Source organism: Taeniopygia guttata, chromosome 8, assembly GCF_048771995.1.
Source record: "Taeniopygia guttata chromosome 8, bTaeGut7.mat, whole genome shotgun sequence".
Lineage (NCBI taxonomy): Eukaryota > Metazoa > Chordata > Aves > Passeriformes > Estrildidae > Taeniopygia > Taeniopygia guttata.
In genome coordinates this window covers 6,030,539-6,043,994 of record NC_133033.1, presented here as the reverse complement: position 1 = coordinate 6,043,994, position 13,456 = coordinate 6,030,539, and the positions used below count along the sequence as shown (strand labels likewise).

Below are 13,456 nucleotides of genomic sequence, written 5' to 3'. Positions count from 1 at the left end.
TTCAGCAATATCAGGTGTCTGAACAATAATTTGGTGGTTTATTTACCTGGACCTCACTTGTCCTCTGCTTGATGGCATCTTCTTTCTCCTTGAGGTCTTGCTCTACATTATTCTTTTCCCTGGAAGACCAGCAAACAATGCAAGAATACTTAAGAACATCAGCTACAGCAGGTACAGTTATCCAGCCCCCTAAGCCTGTATCTCTCTTTAAATACATAGTGAAACATTAAACAAAAAAGATGTGAGGGATTTCTGCTTTCCAAATTATTTACAAGACAGAAGCCCACAGAAGTGTTCTGCATAAACCCCCCTGTATTTCCACCAACTGCACTCCAGTGATAAGAATGGCTCAAAAATGGAAGGGGGCGGGTGGCAGAAATCAATGAAATACTGTCTCCAGTGATCTCACTGTTGCTATGGAGCACTTGTCTAATGAAAACTGCTAGGAAAAGTGGGAGGGATTGCATCAGATTCCATCTATTAACCCCTGCAAACACAGCCATGCCTATGCTCACAGCAGCCAGGGAACACTCCCACAGGCCAGCCGAGCCCATTAATGCCATTTGCCTGGCAGATTTTGGATTTGTCTCTCGGGAAGCTCAGGCAGGAGCAGGAAGGTTGGCTTGGCTTGCTGGAATCACAATCTGCCTCAGACACTCCACACAGAGTGATCTGCTGTGTCATATCAAGCCTGCCTCTACAGATATTTATTCAAGTCTAAGTGACTGCTGATGACAGGGGAATTATCATCAATAAATTCTCATCAGTCAGACATAACAATAGCTTTGAGAAGGGGAAAAAATGCATACAACTCAGAAGTGTTACTGTTATTAAAAAATCATGAGTGTTTCTCTCTAGACAGCATATGGAATCTTTTCTGCTTTTGTAGATGTAGAAAAACATTAAGCATTACAGGTTTTACACAATCGCCTGTAGATATGTACTTTCATAAAGTCTCTGCTAATAAACCAACACACACACTGAAGTTAGAATTTGAACAATAAACCTAACATTTCTAAATGAAATACCATAGTGAAAAGCTATTAGATTGTACTACCAGTATAAACCAAAATTATGAAAATTCATATTGATTGTTAATCAATCTAAAACTATTTATTTGTTTAGTCTTATTCGATACAGAAGAAACCGTTTCTGTGTTGAAGTAAAGCAGGTCTACTCCAAGCTCTTTACTCAAACTGAGAAAGTTTTAGTTTACTGCTAAACCACACACAATGGAAAATAAAAAGAACCCAGATGTCAGATCTTAAATTAATATTTGCTCTGACAAATAATTACTATAGATTATACTCTGCTATTATTTTTCTCATTATCTGATTAAAGAACAACGCCCTGATTATGCCCAAAGGGTAAGTTTAAATGGAAGGAAAAGGAAAGATGTGGAAAGAGGAACTTTGAAGATCAAGGCTAATTATTCTGTTAAGTGTGATCCTTCAAAATAAAGGATCACACTTCCATAAAATTAATAAAATAAATTTCATAAATTTCATAAAACTTGTCACTCTCCGTTCATCAGAAACTGGAAATTCTAAAAAAATCTTTACCTTTTCAATCAAAGCTACAGAACACTCCTCCAACTCAGTAAGCATCTGTAGCATAGTTGTACTTAGATATTTAAAGCATTTCAACACAGGCTTGAAACAAGCTCTGTTGCTTTGGCTTCCACAACTTCCCAAGAACAAAGGTCTCAGTAAAGCACTTCTACAGATCTATGTAAAAATCAGGCTGAAAAATACCTTCAAGCCCTCAAACACCCATGAACCACAGCCAACATTAATATATATTTTCTTCTTGACTGATGATAAAAAAGAGTAAGAAAACAAATACTTGTTATTTTTCCTGCTGGGGTGGAAAAATGAGAAAGAAACAGAACTGCACGCAGGTATGTTTGGTTAATATAAAGCATTTATACATTCCTGTCACTGATGTGCCTGAGTCTGTCAGAGATGCAGATCACTTCCTTTGTATTTCAGCAAAAGCCAGGTACCTAAATCCCTGCAATCTGGACTAAGCAACAGGATACAACACCCAGCCACTGGCACTTCCATGAGCCAAATCAGAGCACAAACAATGAATTGGAAAGAATCAAGTGAAAGAAGTATTGTCAGGCAGAACAAGAAAAGCTTAGGCAGGCAGCAGTCTCAGGCAAAGGAAAACAATCTGAATGTATATAGTCTACACATAACACATCCCATCCTCCCCCCAGAAATGCCTCTTTCTTTCAAAGAAAAGACAACACAGAACTACTTAATTCACTAATTCTTCTGAATATCTCCATTTCTTTTATAAACTATTTGCTATGCCCCTTTAGGTATGTTCAGCAACTGAAAGAACCAAAAACAAGTAATAAAATTGATTTTCTGGATATGACTGATTTCCTGGATCATAAAGTCCTTACTATATCCAAAAAACAACCCAAAAAGAATTGTGGTCATGCCAACAAAGGACACTTGAAACCAATTAAAATCAATTTTTGAAAGCAATACTATTTCCCTATGCATTTTAATAGCAGTCAGGTAGGGAGAACCTCATCTCAAATAAACTAAAAGCAATGACTAATAGATGGTTTCTCCCATACAGATGCTTCATGATTTACCAAAACACTAAATTTAATATTAATTTGTCAATGGAGTAATTTATAAATGGAAGCCAGCACATTGCAAATATCTGTCCCCGTGTAAGCAGAGGTGTTCAAGCCAAACATTCAACCCTGGCTGGGCTGAATCACCTTAGATGCAAAAGTGAAAAAAATCATAGTTCTTTCCCATAATAAGATGATGACTACTCACAGAGCTGGTAGCATTATCTATACTCATAGTTGCCCAATATTTCTTATTTTCACATATATCTGTAGTTGTGGGAATTCCTAATGTCGTAGTAATTCAGTTTGGCAATACTAGAAAAAATGCCAAGGGTTTGCCTTGCATTTGTTACTCACAACCTCTTCTGCTGCAACAGCTCAGTTACTTCCAAACCAGAGGTTGAGAAGAAACAATCTATCCTACATTAAAGTTCTTTGCTAAAGTAATGTAGATCTCTGAAATCTGAAACAAAGGTTTGATGCAAGTGTATGGCAGGGAGAGACTGTCCTGTTTTTCTGGGGTTTGTTTTGCTCTTTCATTGCTATCAAGATACTAACTCACCAGCTTTATGGTCCTTTTAGCCTGATTTATACTTCAAGATGATTTAAATGTTGCTATCCAGCATATGTGAAGGATGACATCTCTGGTGAGATATCCCAAGTTAAGTCCAATTACTCCTCTGCTTAAAGAGGAATGTACTGATTCTTCAATCAGTAAAGACTGAAGAAATTCCATGAATTTGTGGGCCAACACTAACTTTGAAAGCAAAAAAATAAAGCTGGGTTTCCTGGGGAAGGAAAAGGTTTTATGGCTTGAAAAAGAATGGTCCTGCCTCCCACCATGTTGATCAAGAAAAGGTTTAAATATCTTTCTAAACATATAGTGCAACTGAAAGAGAATTCAGAGACAGCAGTGCAAACAGGCTCAAAATGATGTAAGTTCCACAATGTCCCAAGGCAGATCATTCCCCCCACCAGAGGGTTATTATCCTCCCTAATAAGTGTTCTGCATTTTATTTTTCATCTGATCCTCAACCCCCACCTTCCTGACGTTGTATTTATCAAAGTAAGATTAACAAAGCTATTGACCACCAGACCTCTTTCCCACACAAACTGCTGAGCCACAAAGACATCACCTCTGTATTCTTTACTCAGTCTCTCCAAAAGCTGTTCTCCACACATTGTCATTCTTTTGGCCACTTCCTCTCCTGCCTTTTTTATTGTTTTGTTTTGCTTTTTGAAGTGCACTTCAAAAATAGATTAAAATTCTATTACTGGGTCTCACAAATGTAGCTATTGGACACTTCTCCATGGAGTCAGAGACTAGAAGTCTTATATATTGAGTCCAACAGCAAAAATCTATTTTGTTTAATAATGAACAAAAATAACTTCAGCTTAAATTACATTTTTATATGACAACTATCAAGTCTGAAAGTGTAATTCACCAGTGGTAATAGAAGTGTGGATTCATCAAAGATTAAAAGTTTCCTACATTTAGCACACTGTTAATCCCCATCTGTTCTGAACCTCTAATTCATATCAAAGTAAATTCCCCCTTTCTAAAAACAAATACACATTAAGAGTTGCCTCTACCCTTCTTCAACAATCTAGTATCATTCAATTTAAAATAATTGTCAATGTATATTTTCCCCTCAAGAAATGGAAGCAGTGACTTTTTCAGGGCCATGGTTCCTTCATACCTCACAGTAAGAAAAGAAAACCAGACTCAAACAGTCTGGCTTGCATGTTAAGCTGCAAGTCCACCTACTGAAAACCAACTTCATCTAAAAATTCATGCCAGCCAACAATTTATTTCCTTCTAAGATACCAAGAGTAAATATACACAGTTGCAAATCCTATTTCAGGTTAATAAGTGGGTGTCAAAAATTGGAATTAATATAACCTGAAGAACAGTGGAGGCAGAGCAGAGAGAAGCAAGGAGGCAGTGGGAGTAATAAGAGAGAATAAGCAAGTGAAATGAAAAAATATTTATGCATTTAGGAAACAGACTGTGCTCTGACACACTGCCAAGTTAAATCATTCCCACAAGTGACATGAATTAGAGAGGCAGATTTCACCATGACAAAGCACCCGCACTTAAAAAATAGGAAAATTTACTGTTCTTAATAGAATTTTCAGTGGATTTATGATAGTAACAAGAAAAACACAGAAGAAAAATACTTGCTGTCTCAAGAGCATTACCAAGACTATAGAAATTATGAGTTCGATTTTCTTAGTCACTTGAAGTCATCTTAATTATCTTAGAAATAATTAATGGGATCCAAGTGTCTGCAGACATCAAAACAATTTTTCTCAGTCCAGCAGTTTATTTTATTACACAAGAGCAGCATCCCCATCTTTACCCCCATCAAAACCCTAGCAGAGGTCCATGCACAGTCATCTTCCCACTCCCTATCCTGCATACTTACTGATTTTTTCCATCTCACTTCCTTACTGCCACCAAAACCAAGTCCTTGGAATGCCCTCTACAAATAAAAGGTAACTAACACCATGTATATATGGTTCCAGCATCCTAAAGATTTGCTCCATTCACATCTACCAATAAAGATGAACAATGGAGAATATTTCCAGGTCAGGTTGCTGAGATACAGAGCTCTCTGAAACACAACCTGAGGACACAAGGGACAGACTCTTCACAGTCCTGCTGTCATTGAGTGCACTCCTGTGAGTGAGCAGAGAGCAGCAGTGTCACACAGTACTACAGGCATGCTGACCCTTTACTCAGCAGAGTACTACCACCTGCACTGAATTGTTTTTTAAAAAACAGTAAACAGCACAACTGAATCCAAGGCAACTTTTGCTATTCCTCCCTTACATACCTCTGCAGGTCCACAATTTCATTGTTTAATGTATCAAGTTCTTTAATTGCAGAAAAATCTGCTACAGAATTCGGTCCTTGAGTACTCTGAAAGATAAAAAATAAACACTGTTAGTCTAGAGCTTATGCTATTCAACTATTACATTCATTTTACTTTTTGTGGCAACATGAGCTGTCCTCTTGTAACAACTGCTGGTAGCATTGTATTTTAAATCTTCAATCTTAGAAACCCCTAAAGAGTACAGATGCTGTATGAGCAGAACACATCACACAGCCAAAGCATGGAGACAGCTCAATTCAAAGACAGTTCGTCTCCTGCACACCTTTGAAGACACCTTCCACAAAAGCACAGGACTACCTAATCATACAAAAAACCATAGACTCTTGCTCTAAAATAAGTCTCATCTTACAGCTAATATTTAGGTGGTTGTCTAGCAGCCATTTGAGAGAGGTTTGCTTACTACTTTTATATTTCTTCACCTTGGTGATCCTCATGTTGCAGAGTACAGACACTGATTTGCAAGGATTTAAGGGATACTGAGCTGGTTTGACAAGAAGCTCCAGAGTACTCACTGAAACTTTGATAATACAAACTCACAGGGTAACTTACACCCATGAGCTCCCATTTACTTAATGTCTTCATAAGACAATGACTGTAATACAAATTATTTATTTCAGGAAAAGTACACATAAATGGATAGAGAACAAATGCTGAAGACAGAAATTACAAATGCTGTAATTATTCTTCTGTGCCTTGTCACAACATGAACATGCTTAGAAAGCAACAGCCATTGTAGGTACCTCCTATAATACATCAGCTGCTTCAAGTCTTGAATAAAGTCATCCAGGACAAACACCACATTCCAAGGACAAGTGTATACATATAATTTTAAAAGGCAAGTGATACCCCCAAAATAACACAAAAGTTTTTAAATGCTTAAGTTTCTCTACAGATAAAGCAAGATAATATTAACTATGTGCTTACTCAAACTGATACTCAGGGGAAGGAAAAAACCAAGAGCTATGAACACCTAAACTGTGAGCACACTGTGGCTGGGAGTATCATTCAGCACAGCTACGAACTATTCAGGCGTATTTTACTAGCACAAATGGTATGAACTGGGATTAAAAAAAAAAAAAACAACCAAAAAAAACAAACCAAAGAACCACCTATATAGCTATTCTTAAACTGGTTAGTGTACAGCTTCTCAAACAGATAAACTAGCTATGATGTTTAATCCTGCTCTACAGAATTACACAGGAGTTTTGCAGTGTTGGTTCTGGCATTCCAAGGCGAGTTTTTAGTTCTCCTATGACAAGGATAGAAGGAACATGTGGAAATATTAGCTGCAAAAAAAACTTTTTTCCAGGCTTCCTTCTTTCACCAGTTAAAGAAATTCTGCACACTAATGCCAGCATCAAACTTGAGGAAAATGTAGTTCAAATCTTATTTTCAATTGCTCAGAAGAACTGGTTGGGGGCAGGAACATAAAAGCCAACATTTTTTAGCTTCAATATCCATATTAACAAGGACACGTTAGACCCATAGGCTGCCATTACTACACTGCAACATGCATGCAAAACAGCACCTCCAGTTTTTAGCTCAAGTTGTAGTAAAAGGAAATTCCCATCAAAATTCTTTGAGAGGACCTTACATAAAAGTTTAATTTTTACGGCTTGCCATGCAAGTGGTGACTACAAACAATTCTGGGTCAGGAAACACAGCAACAAGTTTTAAACCACAGTGGAATACAGTTTTACTTACTGATATTTCTGCTATCACCTTTGTATGGGTCAACACAGAAAATGAAGCCTAAGTTAGTGTTTTGGTTCTTTTTTTTTTTTACCATGTATGTCACATCACAACAAGAAAACCAGCAAAAAGCCTATCTCTGCCTACTGACTCAATCCTTTGAGTTCAAATCTTGAGCAATGATCTTGGACAAAAAGTTCTTTCATATCAACAAAACAATATCTCTTTTGAAAAAAGCTCAAAATGAGCTAAAGGTTCAGCTCAATTTAGTAAAAAAACCTCTTGTTTACAGAGGATTTACAGAGCTAATTGAAAGTTACCTTACCTTTTTACACAATGTTCTTACTCATCACTTAAGTTAGTAATGAAAAAAAATCACACTGATGGTCTTTGAGAGTTTTACAAAATCAATTTACATCCACAGAACAGCAGTAACCAACATCTAATGCTTTCTAATCATTCAATTTTCATTGATATCTTTAGCAAACACGTGGCTATTAATCCAAAATGACAACTGCCAAATGCCACACTGGGCTACTACTCTGTCACCACTTCCCCTGCAATTCCACCAGGAAGACACAGCATTTCTGTTTTCAGTTTAAGCAGCCCACAGGAGCAGCCCCAGAGGTCTGGGCTCAAGGGAGAACCTTGGGCTTACTCTGGATGAACAATGCTGGAAATCAGCAACACACGGTGACACCTGAGAGAAGTGCTGAGCTCATTCATGACTATGTGAGAGTCTTAGGAGGATGTTTCATTATTAAACCAACAGACAGTAAATATTAGAAAAGCAAAGTTTCTCTAACCTTGAGAAAGCAGAGTTAACAAACTGACAGAATAATAAAGATGAAAAGCAGAGTGGTGCAGAATGGAAAAAACAGCCCAAACTAGAAAAGAGACATAGAAAGGAAAGCAAACATACAAAAAAGATTAGTAGAGTTGCAAATAAAGCAAATACTTTTTAAAAACAGAATGTAAAAACAAATTAGATACCAGTTACAGAAACTCAAAAAAGTAGTGTCAAATTTTGAGTTTCATTTTTCCAGGTGTGAATTTTTCATTCTGTTTAAGAAAGTTGTAGAATTAGGTCAATGTATTGCACAACCAAGAAAAGGTAATTCACATCACACTTCATGATGTGTAAAATACATAAGAATTTGTGATGATCTCTACCATTCTGATAGCTACAAACTGAACTGCTGAGGTACAGCTAACTCCTGAATTAAGATGGATGGCAACCAACAGACTAGGGAGATATGAGGTATAAAATGGAGGACCATTTACTTTTGAAATTTTAAATAACTCTAAACCTTTAGTTCACATTGTTTCCAAACTTTTTAAATAATATTGATGTAAAATGGTAACTGAACATATTAGGAGAAAAGCACGGAACTTGTGCATGTCACTTCACATGGAAACTAAAATTTCTTTAAAATGACAGCAGAAGGATTATTCTTACAAAAGAGAAAATAATGCTTTCCCAACATAAGATCTCTCTGCTTGGTTGGCAGGTGTAATAAATGACAGCTTCATTTTGAAATATGGATGGAAGGTTTTTGCCAATTCTTTGCACCTAAGATTTGCTTTCTTCCTGATATAATGATAAATTTAAGGTATGCCAGCACTCGAGGTTGCTTCTTGCGTAGCCTTTGAAATTAACATTATTTGTTTGAGATGTACATCAAAAATGCCAAACCCATCCTTACCTTCTGTAAACTGACACCCCTGTCTGAAGGTGGAATCATCTCTGGAGTCAGAGCCTGAGGAGGATCAATGCCCTTTGTTAACTTCTGATTAATTAAGTGGAAAGCCAAAGCAAACTGTTCCTTTGAAAGCTTCCCACAGTCCTTGGTGTCACAGAGAGCCCTGTACAGAGATGCACATAAAAAAAAAAAAAAATTCCTCATTTCTCCAAGTACAGCCCTATTCAGTGTAGTTCAGTGTCATTTACAAATGTGAAAATTGCTAGGGTTTATCTCCTCTTCTAAAACAAAACTACAGGCATAGGAAACAGCACTCAAACACACATAGCCACTTTCACTTTGCATGTTGAGGCCCACAGCTGTGCTCTAGTGAAAAGCACAACCAGGGCTGCAGGTCAGTAGCAACACTTTCAGAACCAACACAAGTTTATTTACATTTTCCTGATTTCCCTAAATTAGCAGTTGTGTTAACCATAACTTGGGGAAAAAAATAACCTGTTCCTATCAATGTGCCTGGCAACAGTTCACAGCACAGCATTAAAATGCACTGGGTGCAATGAAGGCATTTCTGTAATGAATAATGCCAAATGAATGCACAGCTGTAAGCAAAGACGTGTTGTAGAATGAGATGGGACATAAACCTTGCATGCTAACCATTTTATAGAAACAATTCCCTTTCCCTGTATATGAGTAGGATCAATGATCAGATACCTGTAATGATGTGATGATTCTTCAATACACACAGATAGCTGAAGTGCAGTATTTTTAACAGTCTGTGTTCAGGCATAAACCTGATTTCCACCCATTTCTGTCCCAGACCAGAAGCAAGTAAGTTACCACTGGTTATACAAAGGCCATGCTATTATATACAGAAATGTCACTTTCAGAAATACCAGCAGAGCAGGAAGTGAGAACTATGCCATCATCTACACAGCTGTCACAGGAAAAAAACCTACCAGATATGTGCAAGGAGAGTAGAAGGCAGTCCTGTTTTCAGGAACAGTTCTCTGGCTTCCACACCTGACACAAATCCATCCATGTCCTTGTCAGTTTTCACAAAGATCTCATCGTACTTAATTTTGTCTGCAGGCGATACAACCCACTGAAGGGGGGTGGGGATGGAAGGGAAAAAAACAAAACCACAACACTAAGATACAGGCAAATTCTGTTTCCAGTTCAGACTTACATAATTCAAGGTCTACAGCAGAGATTTTAACAAGGTGATACAGGTGCTTAGTTCATGAACCAGTTTTATCCTCCTAAACAGACATGCAGAGATCCTCAAGCAACTGGACAAGCAGAAGCATTTCCCTCAGTAAAGCACCCAGGCTGCTTGGTGCTGCTCTGCCCCTTTGCCTGTACAACAAAGGCATTCCTTGGAAGTTGGATCTCCTCCCTCATCACTGTGCTCAGTCACAGTCCTCCTGACTGTCTGGTTCTACCAATTTTATTCCCCTTTACACAGCTGGGAAGCTTTAGCTGGAGGGACTGGAGAGCTGCTCAAGCCCAGGTTGTTAATAGCTGGGCACACTCTCAATTGAAGAATTTACATCTGAAGAAGGTAAAGATGGGAATTAGAGACACTTCTGTTACTTGAGCAATGTTTCACAACATTCAGCTAATATAAAGATGTTTGGGGTAGAGTGAGAACAGCTTCAAGTGCATGTATGGATACTAATTAATTTCAGTGCACACCGACAATTAACAGATGACTCCCAAATGGTGCTGTACACAAACTCACCCACAATGGCACTGCTTTGCAATACATACAGCAAGACTTACCCTCAAGGCAAGGAAATTTCCAGGTTAAAACTCTGGCACCTCCTAAATTAAGATGCCAGTTTCTTACTGATTAATCAAAAAAGGGTACCAAATGTTCAAGTTGCATTAAGTACCACAGTTCTTACCTTAAATACCATTATCAATTTTTTCTCTTATTTTGAATATATAAGTTATATATAAGCTACTTGGAAAGACATTTCCCAACTTATGAACTCTAAAATGATGTCATTAAGTAAGATGCCTGGGGAGTGTAAAAGGTATCAAGTTGCCCAATAATCACATTCAGAACAAAAATAAAATCTCCTGTGTCTAGGTGGATGTGCTGCACCTTTTGTTTTCTTTTCCCACTGCTTGCATTTATCTATTCCACTTTAATTCGTGTCTTCTCCAAATTCCACACATGCACACACGTACATGACTGCCACAATCTGTTTTAAGAAGGTGTCTATATTCCAATCAGTCTTCATTCAGAAAACTGGTGCTCTGCAGATGCGTACCTGGACCACTTTTTTTTTTTTTGAGCTTGAAATAATTTGTTCTAAAAATTATTTTTTCTTCAAAATCTGTACTAAATATTTTTTATCCATTTGTTTCTATCTGAAGGAATCTAGAGAAAGTAAAACAGGGTAAATTTTACACCTCTCCATCTGGTCTACCCATCAGCCTCCAAAAACCAACCAACAGGTTAAGAAGCAAACTAAAAACCTGTATCATGTCTCTTCATACAGGCAGTCTCTGAAGCACAGAGCTAAGAGCAGAAATCTTCTAATCCCAGTAACTTCAGAACTGTACCTGTGTTAATGGTGTTTTGGCAGCTAAAATGCCCACAGGTGGCAATGACTGATGAGACTCTTTGGTTGAAGATGGTATTAATGGCATTGCTCCTGGAACACTGAGAGGTTTTCTCTTGGATGGTGGCACCAAAGCTGCAGGCAAGGACATTGGCACTGGTTCTTTCTCCAAAGCACAGTATACCAAAAACATGGCCTGAACAAGAAAAAAAAAAGTGTGTGGATATAAATATATTAGAAATACATATACATATATTTATAGAGGCTAAAGAATTAATTATAAAATAACTTTGTAGCATTTTTTCATTATGTTTCCCCTTCACAAGCCCCTCAATTGATACAGCTCCTTGCCTTCTAAATTGTGTTTTTCATCACCGATTTCTTTTGAGGATCAGTGCTTAGCAAGTGAAGTTCAGTATCTTTTAGAGCATTAAAATAATTTTCCAAGCTTGTGCCAGTACTTGTGGAATTTTATTTGAGAGAAGACTTCAAACACTTTAATTTATCACCATTTTCCCAGAAATTTCTCCACTTAGCATTTAATTCTTTTGTTGTGGGCATCTCTAATTTAACACTTCTTACATTATTTCATAAATCCTAGCTTTAATAGTGGTAAAATTCTAACTTACTACAAACTTTCTACTTCTTTACTACAAACTTTCCTCAAGGATACCTTGAAGCATTCAAGTTCTATAAATACCAAAGATTAAGGTAAAACCCAGTGCAAACACTCAGCGTCTCATGGGACAGCAGATCTCAGGTGTAAGTTTTTAATGGCTCATCTAACCCACAAAGAAAGTTACTGCTGTGTACTGAGACACATTCAACACACTGATAGAAATATTAAACAGCACTAAAACTTGATTAAGGACTCTGAATAAATATAATAAATGAACCACATAGTCAGAAATTAATGCACAGTGCATCTATTTTAAACCCTGCCATAAGGCTTTCAAAATCCCAAGAGGCAGAAGATACTTACAACTGCAAACTCATCTCGATCCAACATTCCATCATGGTCGATATCACTCAACTCCCACACCTACCAATAAAAAGCATAATAGAGGCATCTTTGACTAAACTGCAGCAGTTTCCTACTTAAAACCTTATTAAAAACAAACACAAGAACAGTCTCTTTCCACCATAGCTCAAGTTCTATTAACAGCATTAGTTTGCAGTGAGCAATGTAAATTCATATAAACCACACAAAGGCAGAGGGATTCTTAAGTTGGAGACAGAGGCACCCTGCCTGACCCAAGTGTTAAAGAGTTCACATAACTGATAAACTGCAGCTGGAGGTGATCTATCCAAATAGCAAAAGAAATTTTGGTTTTCAGTTCAAAAGTCACACTCTATTAAGATCTTATTTACTAGTTAGTAAATCTTCAATTTGAAAAACAGGTATTGCTGAGTGCAGCACAGGTATTACTTGTGAACTTGTGACAACTAAGAAGAAAGATATTCTTACCCGTCCTAAGATATCGACTGGCAGTTTTGAGTTGAGGAGCACAGGTTTCACCTTATCCCCTGACAATAGTCCATTCACTGGATTTAGGCTGTCAAAAATAGAATCATACTTGACCTTGTCTTCCAGCTGCAGGGGCAGAAGAAAGGTATTACTTACACAGTCACAATCATAGCCTGAGAAGCAGAAGTTCTTTCTAAAGTGTTAATTTCCTTAAAAAAAAAACACATTGCAGTTCCTGATGCTTATAAGAAAACATTAAAAAGATACTATTTTAAAGTCAGAGACTCACCAAAACCCTGTGAGATTTCTTCTTCAATTATTTTCATCGCTTCATGGGACAACCTTTTTTTTTCCTTTATTAGATTTCTAAACATGTAGAGATTTCCCAAGAGTCAAGGGTTCTTATTAAATTAGGTCTATTAGCCCAATTACTAATTTGACAGGAATGGTAACTATAATACTTTAGAAATGTAGCATTATATTTTTCTAAGAAAGACAGGTTTTCCTGCAAAACAGAAAAC

At 37.2% G+C, this 13,456-nt stretch overlaps 1 protein-coding gene across 8 annotated transcripts in view; it reads right to left on the bottom strand.

The window, feature by feature from the left end:
- Positions 1-13,456, bottom strand: part of EPS15 (epidermal growth factor receptor pathway substrate 15) — a 68,544-nt gene that overhangs the window by 21,250 nt on the left and 33,838 nt on the right. For all 8 annotated transcript variants that reach the window (XM_030279278.4, XM_072932925.1, XM_072932924.1 and 5 more), the window contains 7 exons: positions 12,936-13,061; positions 12,450-12,509; positions 11,469-11,663; positions 9,851-9,996; positions 8,898-9,057; positions 5,440-5,525; positions 47-119 (listed from right to left, as the gene is read on the bottom strand). In XM_030279278.4, coding sequence (XP_030135138.4) covers positions 47-119; positions 5,440-5,525; positions 8,898-9,057; positions 9,851-9,996; positions 11,469-11,663; positions 12,450-12,509; positions 12,936-13,061 — 846 coding nt within the window. The remainder of the gene's footprint in view (positions 1-46; positions 120-5,439; positions 5,526-8,897; positions 9,058-9,850; positions 9,997-11,468; positions 11,664-12,449; positions 12,510-12,935; positions 13,062-13,456) is intronic.